A 24,323-nucleotide genomic window follows, 5' to 3' on the forward strand; every position below is an offset into this window, starting at 1 on the left:
AGAATTTCTGGAAGAGAACTTCATTTTTTAAAAATAAAATGGTTGGAAGTGTCCAGAAGTGTTAGAAGAAATCAACCGAGCTATGTCTATTTTAATGTTTAAATACCTCGGAAGTTGTACTGGTTGCAGTAGGAAACTGCCAAGAACTCCCCTTCGGGATCCGGGCACCTATTCTTCCAGTTGCCCAGAGTGTTAGATGGTTCACAATTGAGTCTTTCCTTTGGAATTGCTTTTGGACAAAGCTTTTTGCTCAAGATCACCCTTCCTCCCTGGGACTGCCTATATGTAGTGACTAATTGATGTGAGGGTACAGTGGTCCAGGCCCTTTGCCCAGATTTGTGTTAATTCTGTAGGTCCATCCCAGGTCCAGAGCTCCCGGTGGAGTCTGCTAAGGTCTCAGTTGCAATTACAATTGCATCACAGTTCACATTCTTTCTCTCCACAGCCCAACGTATTTCTCTCCCATTAAATCAGAGCACTACCCCAAATCTGTTGCATGAAAATCTCCCTCCCAGAGTCTGTTTCCTGTTGAACAGACTTAAGGTAAAAGGGAGGTAAGAATTCAAAACTGGTTGCCCAGAAATTCTCACAACACGAAACTAGAAAATTTGCATCATTGAAAAGTCCCTTGACTTCTGCCCAATGTACACAATGAGTTGTTTGCTAGACTGGTGGGGAGAAAAGTCACCTTACAGAACCAGTTTCTCCCTTGGACAGGAAGATAGTCAAGGCTAAAGAGTGGTAAGAGCTGAAAATGGCTAACATATCAATCACCTAGTGCGATTAGTAACTAATGATCAACTGATGGTCATGCTTTGTTATTTTAACCCAAATTTATATGTTTATAGGAAAAAATAGGTGCTTCAAATCCCTTTCTATTACGTGAGACTAAGCCTGGCTGATTGGACTATGATGTTGTAAGTTACGTTCTTCTATTCAACTAGTCACACAAATCTAAGTCATAGATCCAGGAAGGAAATTTTATTATAATTTTTGGTTTTGCCAATTGATACCCATAAAGTTACAATTTTAAAATACCTTACTCTTTAAATCTAAATTCCTCTGTCATGCTCTCTGCAACCTGGTTCCATGCTCTGTAGCCTCCCTACTATCTCCCAACACCAAGTTCATGTCTCCCTCCCTATTTTCCATCTTACTGTTCATTCTGCCATCATCCTCCTCACTCACCAAAATCCTACCCACCTTTAAAAGGTCTGATCCTCTTCTTTGTAGCCTTCCTTGTTCAGGCCCATCTTTGATAATCCCTTCCTACCCTAACGCCGATTTCCCCATTTTCTACATCACATATCCTTTATACCCCACAATATTTAACACAGGGCTAGGTACATGTAGCTGTTCCATAAATACTACATTTTTAACAGCTTTATTAATACATAATTTATATACCATAAAATTCACCTGTTTTATGTATACGATTCAATGAGTTTTCGTAAACTTATATACTAAAATCATTAAGTAAAATCATTAGCACAATCCAATTTTAGAATGCTTTCATCACCCCAAAAGATCTCTTGTGCTCACTTGCAGTTACTCCCCATTCTGGTCTCTAGGCCCAGACAACTACTAACCTGCATTCTGTCTCTATAGATTGCGAGAAATGGTTTTTTAAGCACTTGATTCGTAGCATCTTTACATTTTCTAATGATCACCATCACTTACTATTGAGTTCCTTTTCAAATAATCTAAGGTAGACATTTGAATAATTAGATATTGTTAAATAAATGGTATTGACACCCGCCCCCCCCAAACACACACAAACAAATTGATTATATCTACTATTTATTTCAATCTACAAAGTGTCATTTTTAGGTAAAATCTAAATACCTAGGTTTATTTTAAACTCAACGTTGTTGATTCAGCTACCTTTTGTCTTGATGATAGCCATTCTAACAGGTGTGAGGTGATATCTCATTGTGGTTTTGATTTGCATTTCCCTAATAGCTAGTGAAGTTGAGCATTTTTTCATATATTTGTTGGCCATTTGTATGTCTTCTTGGGAGAAGTTTCTCTTCATTTCCTCTGCCCATTTTTTAATTCGATTGTTTGTCTTTTTGTTGTTGAGTTGTATGAGTTCCTCATATATTTTGGATATTAGCTCCTTACTGGAGGTATTGTTTGCAAATATCATATATTCTTATGGGGAGAATGTAGACTTTCTTAGAACCAGAAGTTCAGTGAATATTACTTTCTCCAGAATTATGTCCATTTAGCCCTGAGAATACTGAACTATTTAAATCACAGTTCCAAAATGTGATGTCTCAAATTCTCCATAAATTTAACATATGAATTCTTTAAGTATAGAAGTTAACTCAACATTATAATTTCAACTCTCTTATATTTGAATAACAGAACTATAAAGGGTTTAAAAAGCCATTCATGTCTATTTCCAATAATTAGACTTTTTATTGTAAAACAAAAATAAAACAAAATAATCATAAGGACTAATTTACAGATAGCATATTATTTTGTGGTACAATAATATATTCCATCATCACTAATTATATGAGATCTTTAAGATTTTGTTTGTCATCATAATTTTCCAGATCATGAGTCAAAGAATCCCAGTGGGACCAAGTGATTTGGCCAGGGCCACCTCCTGAATCTGTGACCAGGGGAGGACAATATTTTAATTTCACAAAGCCAATTTACTAGTTAACCTTCAGGAAGCAAGCCTTTCTGCAACACTTCTAAGTAAGAAAATTGTTTCTTCTAACACCTCCGATAGCAAAACTCCAAATATCAAGAAGATATAAGTATTTATTAAACTATTTATTTCCTTAAATAATCAAAATGAATCACAAATGTTTTCTACCCTTGAATCTGTATATTAAAATGGTATTTAACAAAATAAACACTGGGATAGGCACCACTAAAATACAAACTTTTCAATTGAAACACTACTGTAATTAAACTTTCAAAAACATGGGTACATATTTTACTCTTTTACAACTGAAATAGCATTATTCCCATTAAAACAATTATTTTTATTCTATTATGAGTGCATCCAAAACAACCCAAATACAACTTTCACAAGTGCTTACATAACTCTAACTTTACTTAAATGAGGAATATATTTAAACTTTCCTAACTTGTCTTTGGCCTCCATAACCAATTGTGTATATTCATTAGTAGAGGAGAGTCTTCTATGTTTATTTTGGGTCAAATTAAGTCAATTGGTAATAAAAGGCCTGAAATAAAGAGATATATTTCTATAAAAGAGAGATAATTGTGATCTAATACTCTCACCTATAAATATGAGTAAACAGATTTACATTATTTTCAAGTAAAACTTAAATTTACCATGAAACTTATAAATTAGGAAAGTTATTCCTTTATTAATTTCGTTTTTTAATAAATTTAATGTACTGAATTTCTGGATCCAAGTGCCACTTGCAATTTATGATGGAAGGCATTTATTCGTTCTTTCTGAACTGGCCAGTTCAAGATGCAGTGAGATTTAAACATTCCTCTTCGCAAGCAGAGTGCATGATTCAGTTTATAATCTGGAATCTCCTCAAGAAAGATCAAAATAATGGAATCTAGATTTTGTTCAATAGCTTGCTGAACTGCATGATGCACCTTGAATCTAAGTTTAAAAAAAAAAGTATATATGAAGTAAGTCATATGTCAATATAGCGTTTTTAACAGCCACAGGCACTAAAATCTAAAATTCCCCTTAGAATTTACTTTAATACGTCACTAAAAATCAGTTTATGTTTTTCTTAATTTTATTTTTAAAATTCTTTGAGTTGTGAGTAATAATTTTAATAATATTTAAAATCTCAATTTGAAAACAAGTATACACTTAAAATTTCATAACGTTCACCTACCTTTTGCACAATGGATCTTTTAAAAGATGGTGTGTTATAATAAAAATAATTTTCCTGCTCCTTTTGATGCTATTAACAATTGCTTCAAGTTCAAGGACACCTGCCTGAAAGTCCCTTTCTTCCAGACAAAATTTGAGAGTTTGATCTTTTTCTTCCATTGGGCAGAAGTGTTCCCAGACCCAATCCCTATCTTTATAGGCATGAATTATATACGCTGCATATTCAAACTGCTCTGGCTGTTTGTCTATTTCTTTGAAACCAAGAACTCGATGCACTGAAACATTCCAATAAAAAGATATCCTCCAGCCTTCAAAATGGATGAGCAGTACAATAAAGACAAAAATCAATAGGATACTGGTATTTATCATGAAAAGGAGTTCAAAGGGGGCGCTGTCTTTGCAGGGTGATATATCAAAAAGCATCACTGGTAAACCATGATATTGAGGGGGAGTATTACAGAGGTAATGGCTTGATAGCTCAGAGATGTTGGTATGGGTACTATTAATCCAGTTAACAAACCAGGCAATGCTTTCACATGTACAATCAAATGGATTAAAGCGCATATCTAAAGTACTCAGGTTCTGGAAAGCTGGTCCAAAAACATTCTTCTCAACTGATGTTATGAGATTCTTCTGAAGGCTCAATGACTTTAGAGATACCTGATTATCAAAGACAGACGGTGGAATTATGTTTAAATTATTCAATCCTAAATCGATGCTCTTTAATTCAAGTAAGTCCTCGAAGGCCTCAGCGGGGATCTCATCAAAGCCATTAGACTCTAAGTTAAGGAAGCGAAGGTGAGAAAGACCCTTTAGAAAATGAACAGGACCACCAGGGTTTGCATATTTCCAGAGCCGAGCTAAGTTGTTATGCTGCAAATCCAGAATTTCTAGTTTCTCAAGACCCTCCAACAGTTCATCATTTATGTTGGCTATGTTGTTGTTGCTTAGATCCAGAATGGTTAAGTTATGAAGAGGGTGAAAAGGTGAAGGGGAAATATCCACGTTTTTAAGGGCCACCCTTCGGAGCATCAGTTGTTGAAGACTTGGAACCGAGGCAAAAGAATTGCTAGTCAGTTGTATGTATTTGTTGTAGGAAAGGTAAATTTCAATGATTTTTTCTAGACCTGTCCATTCGTCACCTGTGAGCTCTTGCCCAATTTCATTAAGGCCAAGGTCAAGTACCTTAAGATGGCCCAACCAAGAAAAAGCTCCACTCTCTATTTTTGATATTTTGTTTTTGGTTAGGTTGAGTATAAGTAAAGGAGAATGAGCAAGTGACACAAATGTTTCATTGGTTAAAGTTCGCAAACTTGTGAAGGAGTTGGATAGGCTTAAGTATTTCAGGTTTATTAGACCTGTGAACATATTGCTTTTTAAGGCTGGAAAGTTGTTATCATCCATGTTAAGATATTCCAAACATTTTAGCCATTGAAAGGAGAAGTCATCAATCTTGGGAAGCGAAGAAAGGGAAATGCTTTGTTTGGTAAAAGATCGTCTCAAATTCAGGTATCTCACATTGAAAAGCCCATAAAAGGAGTGAGAAAACAGATGGTCTATATTATTGTACTCCAGGAAGAAATATTCTAAATGTGGAAGCCAAGCAAAGGAATCATTACCAATCACATTTATGCTGTTATATGAAAGATCAAGCATGGTGAGATTTGTCTGCTTTAGTCCAATAAAAGTCATATTGCTTGTTTTGGATAGCTGGGTGTTGCTCAGGGATAGACTCTGAATGCTTGTGTTGGATAATTCCAAACAAAGCTTCTCTGTGAGACTGGGGCCCAGCTGGGCATTGTTCAGAGAGAGACCAAATATTTTTCCAATTGCATGAAAACACCCTGGAGAGAACTAAAGGTGGGGAGAAAAAAGGAGATTAATAACCAAAACACAATAGTGTTTGTATGACATTTGCAAAGCTTAAACACAATTTTTTACTGAATCTCCCTTCCTTTTGCACCACTTTCTCTGGGTTTTCTCTCCATTCCTCTAACACACAGCTCCTTACTCTATGCCTGTAATACCATGTCCGGCTCCAACCCCTTACCTCCCCTGGCCGCAGGCTAACTTCTACTGGGAATTTATGCCTCAGCTTAGATGTCACTTCTTCGGGGGACCTTCCCTGACCTCTCGATCTAGGTTTAGTCTCTCGTACTTTTACTTCATCACATTGAGTATAATTGCAATTAAACTATTCATAAAGTCACTATTGAGACAGAGCCTGTTTCTCTCTTTGTGACCACTGTTCTCAGTGAACATTGAGGAACAAATGGGTGGATTTTATTATGAAAGAGTGACACCCACTTTCCCTCTGTAATTCTTGAGTTCCAGCTATCCTCTTTATCTTTCCAGCCAGGTTTTCTCCTGACTTCATTTCATTACCATGCTTCCAGCTTCCTTCCCTCTGTCCCCATTCCCTCACCAGATGCCTTGGCTATTCTGGGACCCAGCGCTGGAACAAAAGAAAAGAAAGCAAGAGAGAAGGAATCCAGGGAGGACAGCAGCCAGTCCCTGTCAGTTAAACACCAGAAGAGCAAAGAAACTCTTATTTCCACTGTGTCATTTGTGAAATGTTAGGACTAACAGAAGAAAAGACAGAAATGGAGAAGAAAGCATGCGTTATTGCAGGTAAAGTGAGTTGAACTGCAAAACAGGACATTATTAAATTAATTACGATAAATTTACATAACAGGATTATTTTGCAGCAGCTAAAATTAAGTTTTTGAATATTTCTTAATGATATGGAGAATGTGCATGAGGTAAGGTTGCTTTTAAATGTCAGGGTGCACTGTCATCCTCAAGAGACACGATATAGCACAGTTGTTAAGAGCATGAGCTCTGGTCCAACACTGCCAGAAACCCAGCTCTGTTACCCGTGAGACGTTGAACACGTTCCTTAATCTTTCTTCATCTCAATTTACTCTTGTGAGAATGCTACCGTGTTTCCCCGAAAATAAGACCTAGCCAGACCATCAGCTCTAATGCATCTTTTGGAGCAAAAATTAATATAAGACTCGGCATTATATTTTATTACATTATATTACATTATATTGTATTATATTAGACCAAGTATTATATCATATGATATTATATTATACCCGGTCTTATATAACATTATATAAGATGGGGTCTTATATTAAAATAAGACTGGTCTTATATTAAGTTTTGCTCCAAAAGACGCATTATAGCTGATGGTCTGGCTAGGTCTTATTTTCAGGGAAACACAGTAATAGGAATAGGTTGGTTATAGAACCATATAAAAAATATAAATAAAGAAGTTGTCACAGTTAAGTACTATATGACTTTCAGCTACTGATGTTTTTCTTACTATTATTTGGAGAAAAGCTGGAAATAAACATATCTCAATGCTAACATTGGCTATCTTTGGACTGTGGGCTTTTGGGTGATTTTTATTCCCCTCATTATTTATATATTGTATAAAATTCTACAATAAATGTTCTAAAGTAGAAAAAAGTGCTGTTTAAAATTAATATGAGTAGCTTACATAAAACATTTAATTATTACCACAGGATAATTTGTACACAGTCTATTTTTATGTCTGAAAATTAATACAGCTTTTAAAAATCTGACTTAATTTAGGATTTCCAATATTCTCATTCTCAGCCTGTAAAAGAATAAAATACAGACATACTTGTATACGAAAATAGTTAACAAATTGAAGATCATGGATCCAAAAAGAAAAGATTAGTTATGTATACCCAGTTATTGGAACATTTTTATAATAATCTAATGCTAGTGACTTACTGAGCTTACATACCAGACCCTATGCTACAATCTTTACCACTCAGTCCTATGAAATAGTGCCCTTATTATGCCAATTTTAGAGCAGAGAAAACTTGAAAAATTTGCCTAATTGCACAATTATTAAGAGATACAGCCCAGATAGGGAGCCAGTTAACCCACCTCTAGAGCCCCTGCTCTTAACTATCATGCGATTTTAAGTTTTTCAGAAATTTTGTGCTATAGATAGTATTCCACTTTATAAGTGAGGAAACTAACATCCAGAGAAGTTAAGTAAATTCCCCAAGGTCAAAGTACTGGTCTGTAAATGGAATGGGGATTTTAACCCACTTCTGTCTGACAGCAAAGCAAGCCCCAGCTCCTACTTGCTTACCAAACTCCCTTTCTTGTGAGGATAACATTAATGGCCCGAGCAGTCAGTATGAAAGATTTTGGAAGACATGGCAAAAGTTATCACCTCTTTCTATAGGGAACTTTAGATTCCTATCCATGAGACACAATTAGGGACTATCCACACTTAAAGTCAGAACATAAAATAATTTTACCTTACTTCTTACCTCTTTAATTTGGTTTGATGACAACTCTAATTTTTTTAAGGAAGAATTGCCAAGGAAATCAAAGTCTTCACGACTTAGTACATGAATTTTATTATTTGATAATAGAAGCTCTTGGAGATTTTCCAGTTGGAGCTGAGTTCCTAATTTAGTAGTTGATAAACCATTATGAGATAGGTCTAATTTGATTAAATTCTGAGAGAAAAAAAAATGTATATAAGTTAGAGTCTCGCCATCAAAAATAGTTCCTCTAAATGTACATGAATCTTAGAAATAATTCAACAGCAAAATAACTTTGTTGTGATTAAAAATACCATTATTGCAAAGATTTAATATCATATATCAAGAATCACTTTATTTCTCTTCACAAAATAAAAAAAAACCTTAAGCTTACTTACTCATGATATAAGGAATAATTATAATAAACATTTATTTACATATTTATTTATAATAAGCATTTATTTATGATGCAAGGACTATTCCTGTGCCTTATCAATCATATAGTGTCATGTCTCAGCCTTGAAAACGAAACAAACAACAACAAAAATAAATGTTTTCTTAAAAAGTATGAATAGAACTGTCATCTATGAAATCGTAAAATGATTCTTATATTTAGAAAGATCAATAGTTATGCAAATTTTGCATCATGGCTAGTAGAAAATACTAATTTTTGTTTGTTTTGTCAGTGTTGTGCGATATTTTATTACTTATCTTAGGCTGCTTTTGAATATATAAACTTACAACTTAAGTAAAAGGTAAGGAAAAATTGATACATGTTCAGGCAAAATCTTATGCAATGTCTATTAAAGAGAACAAGACTATTTATGTTTTAAAAATAAAAATAATATTTCAATAATGATTACTCTAATCAGATTTTGAGGTCTTTGCGTCCAAAGACATTTTCTCCACATCAGAATCTAATAAGGCACAAGAAAGAATTTCAAATCGCTTGCAAGCAAATCGTTTTATAAATGTTTCTAAGCATATTTAAATTTGTATGTTATTCTTGGCATCTGAAGTCAAGCAATGCTCAGTGTTTTATAAGTCCATAAAATGAAGAAAATGGAGTTTTGAAAACCGTTTTGGCTTAAGAAAAGCACTTAATAATTGTCTCAGATTTAGAGATAATACTTTTTTCACAGACTTAAAATTCAAGCAAAGAACTTAAAGGAAAAAGTCAGTAGCCATTGGAAAAAGCAACATTGTGAGGAAACTTCTACAATGAAGAGTAAGTAACTTTTACTTGAAGAATTTTTCCTGTATCAATGTGTTAACTTAAAGTTAGGATTTAGACTTGACTTTTTTTTTTTTTTTTTTCAGGTACTAAATCAGCAGTTTTGAGCATTTCTTTGATGTGTTCCTCATAGGATATTGTGATTCTTCTCTGATCTCTACCTCTTATATCTAAGTTCTGTTTTTAACAGGAGGAAGCAAGAGAGGCAGAGTTCTTCAAAATTAAGATTGAAACTGATTGAAGATGATATTTTCTCATTTGAAAACATTTCCAATCATAATGGCAATATTTGTGTGTCCCCCACCCTCATTTGAGTAGAACAGATTTCTTATTTTTCACTAAGATATCTAGATACTAAGTCTAAGGATGAATATGTGACTTGAAAATTTAATATTAGACAACATATTTTTCATTTATTATATGGAAATGAACATTTTCATCTTACCTTCAGGTTTTTAAAGGGATTATTTTGAACTTTCTGGATTGAGTTGGACATTAGATGGAGTTCAGACAAATTCATACAGAAGACAAAGGTTTTATCAGAAAGTTGAGATAGCTCATTGTGTTGGAGGTTCAAAATTTCCAACAAGGGGAGTTTTTGGCACAATTCTGGCTCCAGTTTTGAGATGCAGTTAAATCCTCCATCCAAGATAGTAATTTGGCTGTATCTTGTAAAATTTGCAGGTGGTAATTTTCTGAGTTGATTATGGGTAAGATTCAACACTGTTATGTTTGCCGGGAGGTCATCAGGTATTTGAGTCAACTTCAGATGACTGCAATCAGCTACCTCATGCCTCACAGCACATTTGTTGGTAGAAGATGTACACAGTATCCAAAAGGGCAAGAATACCCAAAAGCAGGAGATGTGATAAAGCAGATTCCAACTCATGATTCTGCCCTATAAAAGAAATACTAAAAAGCAATGGACAACATTAATATTGTAGGCTTTCACATGCATTGGTATATTCCTTGTAAAATATACCACCAAATGTGCCTGTGTCTGATCTTTTTACTATAATTCTTATAATATACTAGTATGCATTATACAAGTAGTACATCATATGGAAGTAACTCAAACAGCACAGAAAAGTACAAAATGGAATACACAAACTCCCTCTTCACTCTCCATCTCCATCCAGTTAGGATGTTCCAAGGTAACCTCTTGACAGTTTCTACTTGTAATTCTCATGATCACCTTCACAAATCTAAATAACATGGCTCTGGTTGTATTTCTTCATTTAATGAGTTTGACTATTTTCTTCCCACTATAAAGATAAGGAACTTAATTATGGTACTTCCTCATCATCTTCACAGTATTTCTTTAGTTATTTTAAATTTAATTTAATCTATGTGATATTTATAATTTTAAAGAGTACACCTACAACTCTGTCTATTGATCACCCAACATTAGACAAAATCACTTGACACCTCACCTCATGATACAGGAAATGTGCAGCCCTGTATTTTCTACACACTTTTTCCATCCTTACATTTTCTAAAACCGTCATCTATAACATTGTTAACTTGTCAAGGTAATAAAACATTAGCATTTATCCTAAAACTATGATAAATCAGGCACAGCTGGCCTAGATCAATTCAGGAAACCTAAAGTGAATAAACAATATTTTCAGTTTTATAATTAGGTAAATAAACATTCACTGCAGAATCAGTAAGACTTAGAGAGCCATAGTGATTAAGAGTACAAACCCTGGAATTATACCCTCTGAGTTCCAATCCTGGATCCTCTACTTTGTAACCTCTGACAGGTTAATTCATTTCTCAGGACTGTTTCCTCTTCTTGTAAGCAGAGATAATTAAAGTAACTCCTCCATAGGTTGTTACGAAGATTAAAGGAGATAAGTTTTGCAGTATCTGGAGTAAAGCAACATTGAATGTTATTACTATTATTATTAATCAGTACAATAATCCATGATTTATATACATTGATCATTTTAACTATTTATTTTGTAAAGTGTTTACTTTATAAAGAAAATCTATACCAAATTAATTATACCATGAAACAATCACAGCTAACAGTCAAACAAGAAGGAAATAGTAGAAGGAGCCAAGCATGTAAAATAATCGAAATTCAAGGAAATTCATGAATGGTTAGAAAGATTTGAAAAGCTCCTTATTAACTCAACTTTGGGTTAGGTGGAGAGCTGCAGGAGACACTCGGGCCTACAAATGATCTTTATTTAAGGAAGCCAGGTTTCTTTCAAAGTGCTCTGTTTTTCAATTTCATTTTAGAGAATGAAAAGAAAGTCCTAGGTTAGGAGATCACTTTACCCTGCTACTTGATCCAATGAGAGAAAGTAAAAAAAAATTAAGCGTTTGCTAATACATCATTCACAAAATCCAAAACCTTTCAACGTTTTAATAAGAATCCTTTATGTACTGTATAAAGAAATTGCTTAGGAAACATTGCATTAACTACTGTGGTTTTTATATAAAAAAAGTGTAATTCTTACAAATTAAACATTATCATGCTTGATATTTTAAGTGGGTGATTTGAGGAACCATAACAATCACAGCTTTGCACTCAGAAATAAAAAGAAAAAAGATTTCAATTTATGGAAACTTCACATTAAATACAGGTTTTAAGGAATTAATATTACCCACGAATAAAACATGAATTCAGTTGAGTGCAGTTAGTTGAGTGCAGAAGATATAACCTTATGCTCCCAAGCAAGTGACCCTTGAATATCTTAGACAATATGAATTCTTCTACCTGATACTCAGTTAGTTCTTAAGAATTATGCCTTGTTTACTTTGTTGCTTATTTCAACCATGACTTTCTTGACTTTTATAATGTCTCCTATTCTATTTTTGTTGAAAGAAGACCCACATGTGGCTTCATTTCCATAACACCAAGACGTTATGGCCATCAGAGCTGTCATCGTATTACCCTTGATGTCCTGAATATCATCAAAATGTCTTCCTTTCAATATTTCCTTTACCTTCAGGTAAAGAAAGAAGTCATTGGAAGCCAGATCAGTGAGTAGGGAAGGTGTTCCAATACAGTGATTTGTTTACTGGCTAAAAACTCCCTCAAAGACAGTGCCATGTGAGCTGATGCATTGTTGTGATGCAAGAACTCCTTCAGGACCATTTTTGCACACACCTTTATCATGCCAAGATTTTCAGTTAAGATTTTCCGAACTGTTTCTCTACTGTTGTTTACTTGGGCTGCTATGCTTCTCACAGTCAGCTGATGATTTTGACGCACAATTCAATGAATTTTTGCAATGTTTTCATCAGTTCTGCTCGTGACTGGCTGCCCTGACCTCTCTTCATCAGTGACGTGTTCTCTCCCCTCAGAAAAACATTTAATCCATTTGTACACTGCCGTTTTCTTCATGGCATTATCCCCATAAACTTGGACTAACATGTCCCTGATTTCAATTCCACTCTTGCCAAGATTAACAAGAAATTTAATGTTTGTTTGTTGCTCTTATTAAAGCTCATTCTCCTGATGGCACACAAAAACATACAACAATGATGAACACCACTCACCAAGACACCGCCACACACTGACACGAACACAGCTGTGAAACACTGATATACCAAGTACAGTGCTGCCAATGTAAGCGCACGGTGGTGAGCGCAAACTTGATTGTCAGACCTCGTAAAGGCATTATTTCATTGTTTTCTAGTATCCAGTGCTGCTAAAAAGAAATCATGCTCATTTTGTTTTCTTTCCTTTATAGAAAAGTTTCCTTTATTTTAGTTCCCTTTTTCTCTTTGAACGTTTTTAGTATCTCTTCTTTTTTTTTACACTTTATTTATTTATTTATTTATTTATTTATTTATTTATTTATTTTGGCATTCAATATTATTTTGTATTAATTTCAGGTGTATAGCATAATGGTTAGACATTTATATAATTTAAGAAGTGATCACCCTGACTAGTCTAGTACCCACCTGGCATTAAGCATAGTTATTGTCATATTATTGATTATATTCTGTATGCTTTACTTTACAACCCCATGTCTATTTTGTAATAACCAATTTGTACTTCTTAATCCCTTCACCATTTTCACCCTGCACCCCAATCCCCCTCTAACTTATCACTCCAATAAATCTAGTATGCTTCTTTTTCTCCCCATTTTTGTTGGCTCCCTGCATTTCTTTCTATGTATTAGGTAGGGCTCTTATGTTTCCTGGTCTTAGTAGAATGACCTTATGTAGTAGGTGTCTTTAGAGCCCAGTGGTGCAGTCTCCCTGGTCACCTGAGCCTGGTGCTCCAGGTGTGTCCCTTGTGTGGGTTGTGTGTGCCCTCCTGTTGTAATTGTGCCTTGATTGCTGTTGGCACATCAATGGGAAGGATTGACCCTCAGGCTGATTAGTTGTGAGGACTAACCATGACTACAGTGGAGGAGCTGTGGTGCTGGGGCTGACACTACAGAATAAAACTTGCTTTAGCAGGGCTCTGGTGCCTGCCCAGTCTGCCTTTTGAGCATATTGTTTATGGTGGTGGTTGGGCAGTGCTCTGTTGTGGTATGAAGCCAGCCACCTGGTGTGTTGATTCTGGGCCTCTTGGAAGGACCTTGGTGCAGACTAAAGTTATCTTCTGCCTATGACCTGCCTGGGGGCCACTTGGTATGAGTTACAAAGTGATCTACAGATGGTTGTCTCTTGTACTGGCTTAGAGTTGCCTGGGAGAGGTTAAGCTGAGAACCCAGGCTGGGTGCTTCTAGTGTTGCGCTCGGGGTTGCTTAATAAGTGGTACAGGCCAGACCAAGGCCACATGCTGCTTGTTGGGGTTTTGTGAACCCTTGAAAGATTTTAAGAAAGTCCATAGTATGAGCCAAGACAGGCTGTTTGTTTGTTAAAGCTACTGGAGGCGATTTAGGTGGGCCTGCAAGTTGGATGTGGAGGGGCCTCAGGGTATCACCAGAGTAGAGTGAATTGCGTTAACCAGTTAGATGGAGACAGATATGGCATCCACTTGTGTGTACAGCCTCAGGGAGAGGGGGTTGGCTCACAAAAGGAACAATGGCTTCTGTCAGCACTTCTGTCTGTGAAAAAGCTGCCTCTCCAGCCCTCACTCTAAGGCCAGACAATTCATTTCCTCCCCAGATGTCGCTGGCACTTTTCAAGCTGCTGCCCCAGGGCTGGAGCTCAGAGCTGGTGAGGACGTCAGCAAGTCAGTCCAAGTGTAGTCCCTTTTAGAGAATCACCTGGGATTGCACCTGCCCTCATCTCACTCAGCCACAATCTCCACTAGTTTTCACAGCCAGAAGTTATGGGGTCTTCTCTCCCTGGCACTGGAACCCTTGGCTGGGAAGCCTGGTATGGGGCTGGGACCCTTCACTTCTCAGGGGGAACCTTCACATCTGAGATATCCTTCCTGATTTTTAACCACCACCATTCTGAGTTGCTGCCCCCTCCTGTCAGTCTCAATGTGGTTTCTTCTATATGTCCTTAGTTATAGGACTTCTATTCAGTTAGACTTTAGGTGATTCTCAGTGGTGGTTGTTCTGTAGCTGTAGTTATAATTTTGATGTGGTCATGAGGGGAGGCAAGCACAGTGTTTACCTACTATGCCATCATGTGTGGAAGCCAGTTTTGTGTGGTTTATAATCTCATTTCAATGGGATCATATTCACTCTCTTAAATAAGGCTTCTTTTACCCAAATAATATTTTTGAAATTCATCCATGTTGCATGTTTCAGTAGTTCTGTTTTTTTAATTAACTGAGTATTCCATTGTATAAATATATCATACTTTTTCCATGCTTGTATTATTAGATACATGGGTTGTGTAAAGCTTTTCAGTATTATGAATAGTTATTATGAACATTTTTGTACATGTTTTTATGAACATATACATTCAATTTCTTTGTGGTAAATACCTAAGATTGGAATTCCTGGGTCATTTGGTAAGTGCTTACTATTGCTAGTTTTATAAGAAACTGCCAGAACTTTTGGCAAAGTTTTGTGCCATTTTTACACTCCCACCAACATCTTTACGAACATTTGGTGCTATTAATTCTTTCACTTTTAGTCATTTTGGTGAGTGTGTAGTAATACCTCATTATGGTTCTAATTTGAATTTCTTTGATTACTAATGATACTTAACAATTTTTTAATGTGCTTATTTTCCATTTGTATATCTTCCCTTGTACGTTCAAATATTTCACTTATTTATTAATTAGGTTGTTTTTTTTAAATTATTTGTTATAGGAATATATATATTTCATTTTCAGAGTTATATTTTGTGACTATTTTCTCCCTTTTGTGGCTTACCTATTCATTTTCTTAATGAATAATGATATCTTCATAATTATGATAAAATCTAATTTGTCATTTTTTCTTTTATTATTATTGCTTTCTGTGTCCTGTCCAAGAAACTTTGCCTCCTCCCAAGTTACTTTCTTTTAAAAGATTTATTATTTTAGCTGTTATGTTAAGATCTGTTATCTCTCTTAAATAAATTTTTGTGTATGATAGGTAGGAGGAGTCAAGGTCCATTGTTTTCAATTGAACATCTGGTTAGCCAGACTACTTTTTTTAAAGCCTTTCCTTTCCTCACTGGATTGCTTCAGTGCCTTTCTTAAAAACCAAATAAGTGTTTAAGTGTGAATTTATATCTGAGCTGTCTACTGTCTTCCACCTAAATATTTTTCAATTCTTATGCCAACACCACATTGCTTTGATTGTTGTAGCTTTATAGTATGTCTTGAAGTCAGAAATGTAAATCCTCCTCTTTTGTTATTCCTTTAGTATACTGCTTTTCTCTATGTGATGGTTGTTTTGGGAATTATCTGAAAAATTTTTATTTAATATTTATTTAATTATTCCTACTTACTAGAATAAAAAGTTGTAATAGGCAAGTGTTGTCTGTGCCTATAAAAATTACTAGAACATAGATGGTATTGAATAAAATATATGTTGAATGAATAGCTTTCCCTAGGCAGTGAATCGGCTCAAGAAAACCACTCTCAACTCCATGTGTATTTATAACTTTATGTTGGTGGGATGTGTGTAAGATGGCTATTCTCTGGTATGATCATTTACCTACTTACACTTCCAGATATTAAAAAAAAAATTCTAATGTATTTTCAATGTATGTAATGATGGATCAACAATAATAATATTTAAAGAGCTTTTCCAAAAGATTTAAAGTCATGATACGAGAAGAATTCCAGATAAGTTTTAGAGGGTAAAATCATTTTAGATGATTAAGTCTGGGAAAACAGAACTAGTAGTGTGAGTATTGAGAATTCTAAAACACTTCAAAAAATTAGTGGTTTTGCTTTTATTCTAATCTCGTTCTCAAGAACAGAAAAAAAAATTAGCTTCCATAAATTAACATTTCAATCTTACAGCCTTTATAATACTGTCACTAAATATTTTTAAAGCTACACACAACCTTTCTATCCATAGTCTAGGAGGAACATCACAGCCCAAGCCAGCCAGGATGCTCCTTACCTAACTGCTCAGCTGTGTGGAGAATGTGGGGCTTGAGTGATAATTCTGGAAATCTGGTACGAGCTCCCTACCCCAGACCTCTCTGAGATTTTCCCAAATCTCTCCTCCCAATCCCATAAGAGTACTACCTTTATTTACTGGCTCACAGACACAGCCCCTGCAATGTATTCTCCTCGTTGTCTAGGTGACATTTACTTTTTCTGAAAGGGCTACAGAGATCAGAATTACTGTAAAGGAACAATCCATTTATAAAGCATATGCCTGAAGGAGTGAAAGACATTACAGATCTGAAAATATACTTCATCGATGGAAAAGAGTCACCAAGTGCTAGGCAGGATGAGTGAAAATGTAAAAATACACAGCATCTTACGAAAATTAAAAATTGTAACCATTAACAAAAAAAATCCTAAAACCTTTTCAGGAAAACATGTGATCAATTACTTCCAAAGGAAAGAGATCCTGACTGATACAAAATTTTTCATCAGCAGCATCATCCACTGGAAAACAATAGTGATAAGCTTTCCAAACATTCAGGGAAACTATTTTGAACCAAAAATTTCATTTTCAGGGGAACAAGTAAAGATAAGGGGGAATATTTTAAGACATGTAAAGATTCAGTAAGTTTATAACTATGTAACCCATATGAAAAAGTTATTGTAGAATGTGCTTCAGTAAAAGAAACAAAAATACAGTTAGGGAATGAAATGAGCGTGAAAACAAGTTGCTGTTGAATGAGACATAACAGAAACAAAGAAAGCTATTAGGTGGTGCAAAAGTAATTTCAGTTTAAAAGGTTAAAAATAATTGCAAAAACCACAACTACTGTTGCACCAACCTAATAAAAAGAAACAAAACACAGACTCATTGAGCCAAGCGTTTTCAGGGTGCGTAGGATTACATTTCTTTGTCTAAGTGACAGAAAATATTGCATCATGATTAGGACATCCACCGTGGAACCAGGCCACTTAGGGTTAACACTAGTTACAGTTTGGTTTGTAAACTTTACAATTGTTCCCTAAATTTATGCAGATACACTGTATGCAGACACACTCCAACACAAAATTATATTGTAAAGTTGGGAGGCAGCTTCCTAAACTAGTACTAGCCGAAGCTGACTCCATTTCCATTCAACTTAATTCACATTTGCCAAACAAGCGATTTTCTTACTCCTCGGAACAGCCGAAGTGTTTCTCCTTCTCAAGCATATTATCATAAAATGTCAGCTTCTGTCTCCTCTCCAGCCAAGAAAACTGAGAAAAAAAGATAAGCTCTTTTAAGCTCACAGGGCTTTGTATCTTTAAGAGAAAGTTGAGATTTTTTTTTTTTAAAGGCTGTTGCAAAATGATTTCCATAGCTACCCTAATGTATAATACTTTTCCAGGTACATAATTCTACAGAGGAAACAAAACATTTTTAAATTACTGCATAAAATGCTTTATCATGTTAATTAGAAATTGTTGCTATTATCTGTCCTCGCGTTATGATACACTTCTCCCCCTACCTTTACCTTTATCCTCTTCCTTTCCTTCCATTCGCTTTGTTGAGTGATTCTGACTAGATTTCAAGCACCAGCTCAAAGAAAGATCAAAGAATGCTAAAACCAAAGTGCATTCTAGCTTTACTCAACATGAGAGATCCTATCCCAATAGGAATTTAAAAACATATACCTTCACTTACTCTGATGACAGTTGACCATTCCTTTTTTCATTTATCCAAATCCAGGTTTTCACCAGGGAAGTGTAGCACGTTTGCTGCAATTTCGAAAGTGAAACTGAAGTTTAAAAAAAAAAAAAAGCCTTTTATAGTTGGTAAATTCTAACAAAGTCAAAGTAAATAAACCACAATCACAGCAAGCATTTTAAATTGCTTCTTAAAAATGTCTTGTTTTTTTCTTCTTCTGGTGCAGTCCCCTGGGTTTCATTGAAAAGGTCACAGACTTAGCAACACAGAAAGCTGAAGGAGTGGGACTTCACCACCACTCAGAACTTAGTGATTATCTAACTGAGAGTGAATTCCTCTATTTTTCTTTTTTTTAACCAAAGGCTGATGCAAAACTGTCAGAATTGAATGGTGTATGGTCAGAAGGACAGAAAAAACCTCAGTCCACAATCAAAGCTAAGTACTTCCACTTCTCTGATCTCACTTTCTCATCTTAGCAACACTGTAGATAAGTAATGCAGAAACTAACCTGTTGATCAAAGAAAAGACCAAGTTTCACAGCAGAGAAAGAGCTGGCCGAGGCAAAGACCAAAGCCAGCCTGACACAGGCCACTCTACTTTCCAGATTTCCAGTCAGAATCTGTTAGAAAAGAAACAGATATGCCCAGAGAAAGTTCAGATTCACTGCTTAGTTTTTGATGAGCTTTACTGACTCCTTTGTGGAGTCAGTAAGCTTTTTGACAAGATGAGCTTGTCAAAGATGAGCTTTTTGACAAGCACATTGTTAGTTAAAACAATGTGCTTGTCAAAAAATTAACACATTTTTATTGTTGATATAATATGACATATGTTATAACTATATTGATATATAATAAAATATAATAATTGGCAGGAACTGTAGAGATTATCTAATCCAACTCCCTTATTTGAGTCATGAGGGATATGAAACTTAGTAAGGTAAGTGATTTGCCTGAGGACATACTACAAGTTGTCATAATCAGTTATTCAAAGAAGTAAAGTAATAGAACAGCCTGGAACAGTTGAAACACATCAGTAGCTTGACTTGATTGCAAAATTGAGAGCAAGAACTAAGTTTGTGTCAAGGTGCAAAATGCCCACTCCTGGGCCCCAGTCTTAGCTGGACCACCTTGTGGTTACTCAGCTCATGGTTAACACTTTTCTGATTTTCAATTGGCACATCTGTAATAAAACACCACACGCAAACAATTGTCCTGAGTAAACACTTGTCCCCCATATCTACTTATTGGGATATGCAGCATAACATTACTAGTATTTAAAAGATTTCTTCGCTCTGAGTTCCTTGAGGGCAGGATAGGATATGTTCTATGTATTATAACTCTCTAGCCATTCTTCCATGATAAGACTGCTACTTTGGGCTCCAATGAACCCGGTTCCTCTTCAGTATTCAGACCCTTGCACGGTCTTCTTCCATGTTAACTCTGGGTTTGGCCATGTGACTAGCTGGCCAACGGGATATTAGTAAGCACAAAGCAAGCCAAGGCTTGATAAGCTTTGCATATTGGGATTTACCATTTTCCTTTCAGAACCCAGTCACTGTGTTGTGAGAAGCTCAGTATCGCCTTGTGCCAAGGCAATATGGAGAACTGAGGCTCTGGCCAACAGCTCTAACTGAATACCCAGAAGACAGCCAGCATCAACTTGCTATTCATATGAGTAAACCATATTGGAAGTGGATTTTCCAATTCCAGTTCAGTCACCCCAGCTGGTGCAACATGGAGTGGAGACAACCTGTCCTCAACAAGTCCTGCCAAAATTTCAAAAACGTAAGCAAATAAATGACTATTGCTGTTTTAAACTAAAAAACAAAAAACAAAAAATGGAATAGTGTGTTATGCATTATTATGGCTTTCAATAAATACTTTTTACTGACGGTTCCATAACGCAATAATTAGTTTAGGCTTAATACCAGTTCACATCCAAATAGTAATAGTCCTTAATTCCTGCTAGTTTCTATATACAGTGGTCAGTTTCTCTCCACTAGACATTTCTTAATTATGCATTAACTTATTTAGCTATCATGGTGACAGGTGCTACAGTGAATAAAAGCTTATTTTTTTCCCTTTTTAAGATAATTAAATCAAAACTATTTGTGATATATATCCATAAGTATGAAATAACAAGTTCATACTTTTTTTACTGTTATTTCATAATATGATAGATAAACCAGTCTCAAAATAAAAATGAAGCTGCATTATTCCGGGACAGCAGAGATCTACAGAATTCTAGAAGCCAAGGTGCCTTAAATTTACTAAATTTGTGTTAATTTTACTAAGATTCATACATTTTATAGTTTCCTCCTTCAACCTGAAGGAATATTGTTTTTAAAGAATTGATTAAGTATATGCAAAGTATCTGAAATAACGGCTTAAGAAAACAGCAAGTTACAGAGACTGGAAGTGATAAGCAGATAATAATTAGCAACTTACTATTTACATATTTATGAAACTACAGACCCCTGTCCTTCTCTGCCTGCTCCTAACAATAATTTTTAATAAACTAGTCATTGTATTCAAAAGACAATTACAGCCATTTTCATTCTGGGCAAAAAATTGTTTGATGATTAAAGATAGGATATAATCACTAGGAATTCTAGTCACTTCATTATAAGATGTATAAAGGAAGGCTTGGCTATGGTTTTCATTATTATCATCATCAATATCTGTAATACTAGACTACTGAAGGCTGTACGAGATAGTCTTCAAAATCTCCTGTATCAATTCATTTAGACATGAAGATTGCATCATTGCAACTTTTTTTTTTAAATAAAATTTATTGGGGTGACAGTTGTTAGTAAAGTTACATAGGTTTCAGGTGTACAATTCTGTAATACATCATCCATATATTACATTGTGTGTTCACCACCCAGATTCAGTTCTCTTTCCATCACCATATATCGGATCCTCTTTGAATTACTGCAACTTCTGACAACATATATAGACAGTTGAAATCGTGGGGCAAACAGAAGACTATGTGAAAAGGCAGATTGACATTAGACAACACAATAATTACACTGTTACCAGATTCTGTGAAGTCCAAATAAAGATATAATTAATTATTGAGGCATACTTAAACTTGTTTGAGCACTGAATCTACATGTTAGGGTGCTATTGGGTATTTAAAAGAGTCAGTATTGTACACAGGTTTACTTCAGAATGGGTCTTAGGAAGTTTTGAAATAAACCTTTATTCATGGAAATAAGGTGATTAGACTAACCAGTCTTCCCAGTGGTAGCAAGAAGCCAAAATAAGACTATATCTTGTCATTATTAAACCTTCTCATTGGTTTATAATGTGATGAATATATTATGGACCTATATAAATAGTTAAATTTACCACAGAGCATTAAACAGTCATTTTGAACTGTGCTCATGGGTCTCCCTTTATAGTCACCATTCAGAAAGGACCTGGTCTTTGCTCTGTATCATCTGACATTCTAGAAGGCATTTCTTTTTTAACTCTTTCCCTAAAGCAAACATACAGTTCCTCTTACCAGTATCATTTCCATTTCTGCTAACTGAACTTCAGAGGGTTTAAATTAAGCTCAACCAAACCACAAACTCAGCAAGAATGTTAATGAGACAGTAACACCATGTCTTTTCCACTACTCTCACTTATGTCTACTAACCAGGATTGAACTTGAACTTCCCTTCTGAAAAAGAAACCAACATTTGACACACAGAGCCTCTGGTTCAACCTGAACTTTTATTTATTTTCTATTTTTTTGTAATTTTACAGGGTAGTTGAGAAGTGGTAATATCTCTCTGTCTCTTATAAATCAATCTGTGAAGTGCATTAGTGTGGATAGGGCCTCACGCTACTCTATCGACATTCTAATGATGTGGCTGAAGGCTCTTCAAAACATGTGCCTTGAATTTGATAATTGTTTATTAAAATAGAATTCTGAAGCCAACTTCACTATCATCCTACACATTAAACATCCTAATTAAATTTGACTAAACTGATGTCCGCTGGGCATCCAATGAATGCAGTCAGAAATGTCAGACAAAAAACATTAAATAATCACACTCAACACAAGAAAGTTCAAAGTATCAAAAACAACTACAGGTTTCCCCCCACTATTCAAAAATAAAACATTCCTTTGAAATCATTCCTAAGCCAAAATGCCATAAAAAGAAGAGGCAATTATCATTAATTTAATATGGAAAAATTTGAGCATTCCCAGCCCCAAAACATAACCTACCAAATCATACCAAGTAATACATAATACCTAAAATAACACCACCATATAGTAAAAGCAGAAATGATATAATAAATACACAGCCTGTATAAAGTAGAAATAATGTATGTACAGTGTAGTTTGACTTATTAAAGTGAAGACTGACTGATTTCTCCTTATGTTTAAGATAACTTAATGGAGCATCATGCTTTGTACACCCCTCACTCCATTCACCCAATAGACTTTCCATTTTATCCATGACTGGATGCCAAATATAAGTGACTGCTTTGCTACGGGCAGAACCAATAGTAATTTTGGCAGCTTGCAAGATTCTTTCTCTCTAGACACAGGCAAATTCAACATACATACAATGTCTTTATTTTTGTTCACCATCACTGCATCGTTTAGTTCTGTCCAGTTTTACACTAAGGATGACATTCTTAAGAACTCTCTGAGGCTTTTCTGATACCTTAGGACACATCTTGATAACAGGTGCATAAAATAAATTGACATAAATTGAGATGCTCACAGAACCAATTCAAAGCTCTGGCAGCTTGATGCTGAGATGCTGAGTGTAGTTCTCAGGGGAGTAGCTTGGTGGGGCCACTCTCGCTGCTCAGGGGTGCCTCTGCTCTATAAACGGCTCATGCAAGATGAAGCCTGCACGCGATTCTTGCTTTTCATCCTTTTTCAAAACAGTGAAAGCCCTCTTCAGATTTCATGCAGTTAGAGAAAGCAGGTACTAATCTAGGTCACTCGTAAAAGGGAAGTGGCTTAACGCAAACTTTAAAAAGCAGGGCATACCTGTAATAACTTACCGCAGTCATGTTGAACTGGTCATTAGTGAGAATTAATGCTCATGAAGATTGATCTCCATGTCATAATGCAAATTCAGAATCAACAGTGGAAATTAAAGAGAAACCCCAGGATTAGAAGGTTTGGGTGGTTGCTTTTAACCCTATTTCTTCTTTTCACCTAACAGGAAGCTTTATCTGTATCACGGGAGGATTTGTAATAAGAATATGAGAATTGGTCCTCACAAAAGTAAGAAGTAAAACTGGAAAGGATGGGGAGGGGGAAGGTTTACTATGAAAAAGATTTGGAGATAAAATACATAAATCTAACAAAATTCAGACAACTCCAATATAGAGTTCACAGCCTGTATAAAATGACAGTCTTATTCTTCACTTTATGTACAGACAGACCTATGTAAGAGTTGAATGTACACTTTAACATCTTCAAAAGAAATGGTAACAATTTTCTTTAAATTATCTGTTTGTGCTATTTTTACAAATTACTACTTGGTTTTTATATTTTTATTATTGATTTGTAAGAGCTTTTTGGAAAATTATGGAAATTAGCTTTTCATCAAAATATATTACAAAATTTTCACCTGTTTTGTTATCTGCTTTTGATTTTTTTTTTCTTTTGAGTGATTGTTTAGCTACACAAAAGTTCCTCAAGGGAGTGATGTCAGCAAAATGGCAGACTAGGAAGCTTTGAGGCTTTATTCCATGGAAATATAAAAAATAACAAGAAACTCGCTGAACTAACCTTATAGTAGCTCTGGAAAACACCAAAGAAATACACTAACAAAGTGAATGCCC

General features: G+C 35.2%; 1 protein-coding gene across 16 annotated transcripts; it reads right to left on the minus strand.

Moving 5' to 3' along the window:
• Positions 1-2,400: 2,400 nt before the first annotated feature.
• On the minus strand, positions 2,401-23,682 carry TLR3 (toll like receptor 3). Of its 16 annotated transcripts, none has more exons than XM_074329782.1 (10): positions 23,535-23,666; positions 20,238-20,284; positions 19,028-19,138; positions 18,517-18,590; positions 18,007-18,089; positions 11,111-11,275; positions 9,849-10,315; positions 8,173-8,364; positions 3,852-5,704; positions 2,401-3,607 (listed from the first exon to the last, which is right to left on the minus strand). In XM_074329782.1, exons 7-10 carry the CDS (start codon positions 10,290-10,292, stop codon positions 3,379-3,381), a joined length of 2,718 nt encoding a protein of 905 aa, XP_074185883.1. In that variant the 5' UTR covers positions 10,293-10,315; positions 11,111-11,275; positions 18,007-18,089; positions 18,517-18,590; positions 19,028-19,138; positions 20,238-20,284; positions 23,535-23,666; the 3' UTR covers positions 2,401-3,378. The 16 variants fall into 16 exon arrangements, with proteins under 16 accessions (XP_074185883.1, XP_074185881.1, XP_074185880.1 ...); XM_074329780.1 differs by having other exon boundaries at positions 18,507-18,590; XM_074329779.1 differs by having other exon boundaries at positions 18,517-18,610.
• Between the last annotated feature and the right edge of the window lie 641 nt (positions 23,683-24,323).

Source organism: Rhinolophus sinicus, linkage group LG04, assembly GCF_036562045.2.
Source record: "Rhinolophus sinicus isolate RSC01 linkage group LG04, ASM3656204v1, whole genome shotgun sequence".
Lineage (NCBI taxonomy): Eukaryota > Metazoa > Chordata > Mammalia > Chiroptera > Rhinolophidae > Rhinolophus > Rhinolophus sinicus.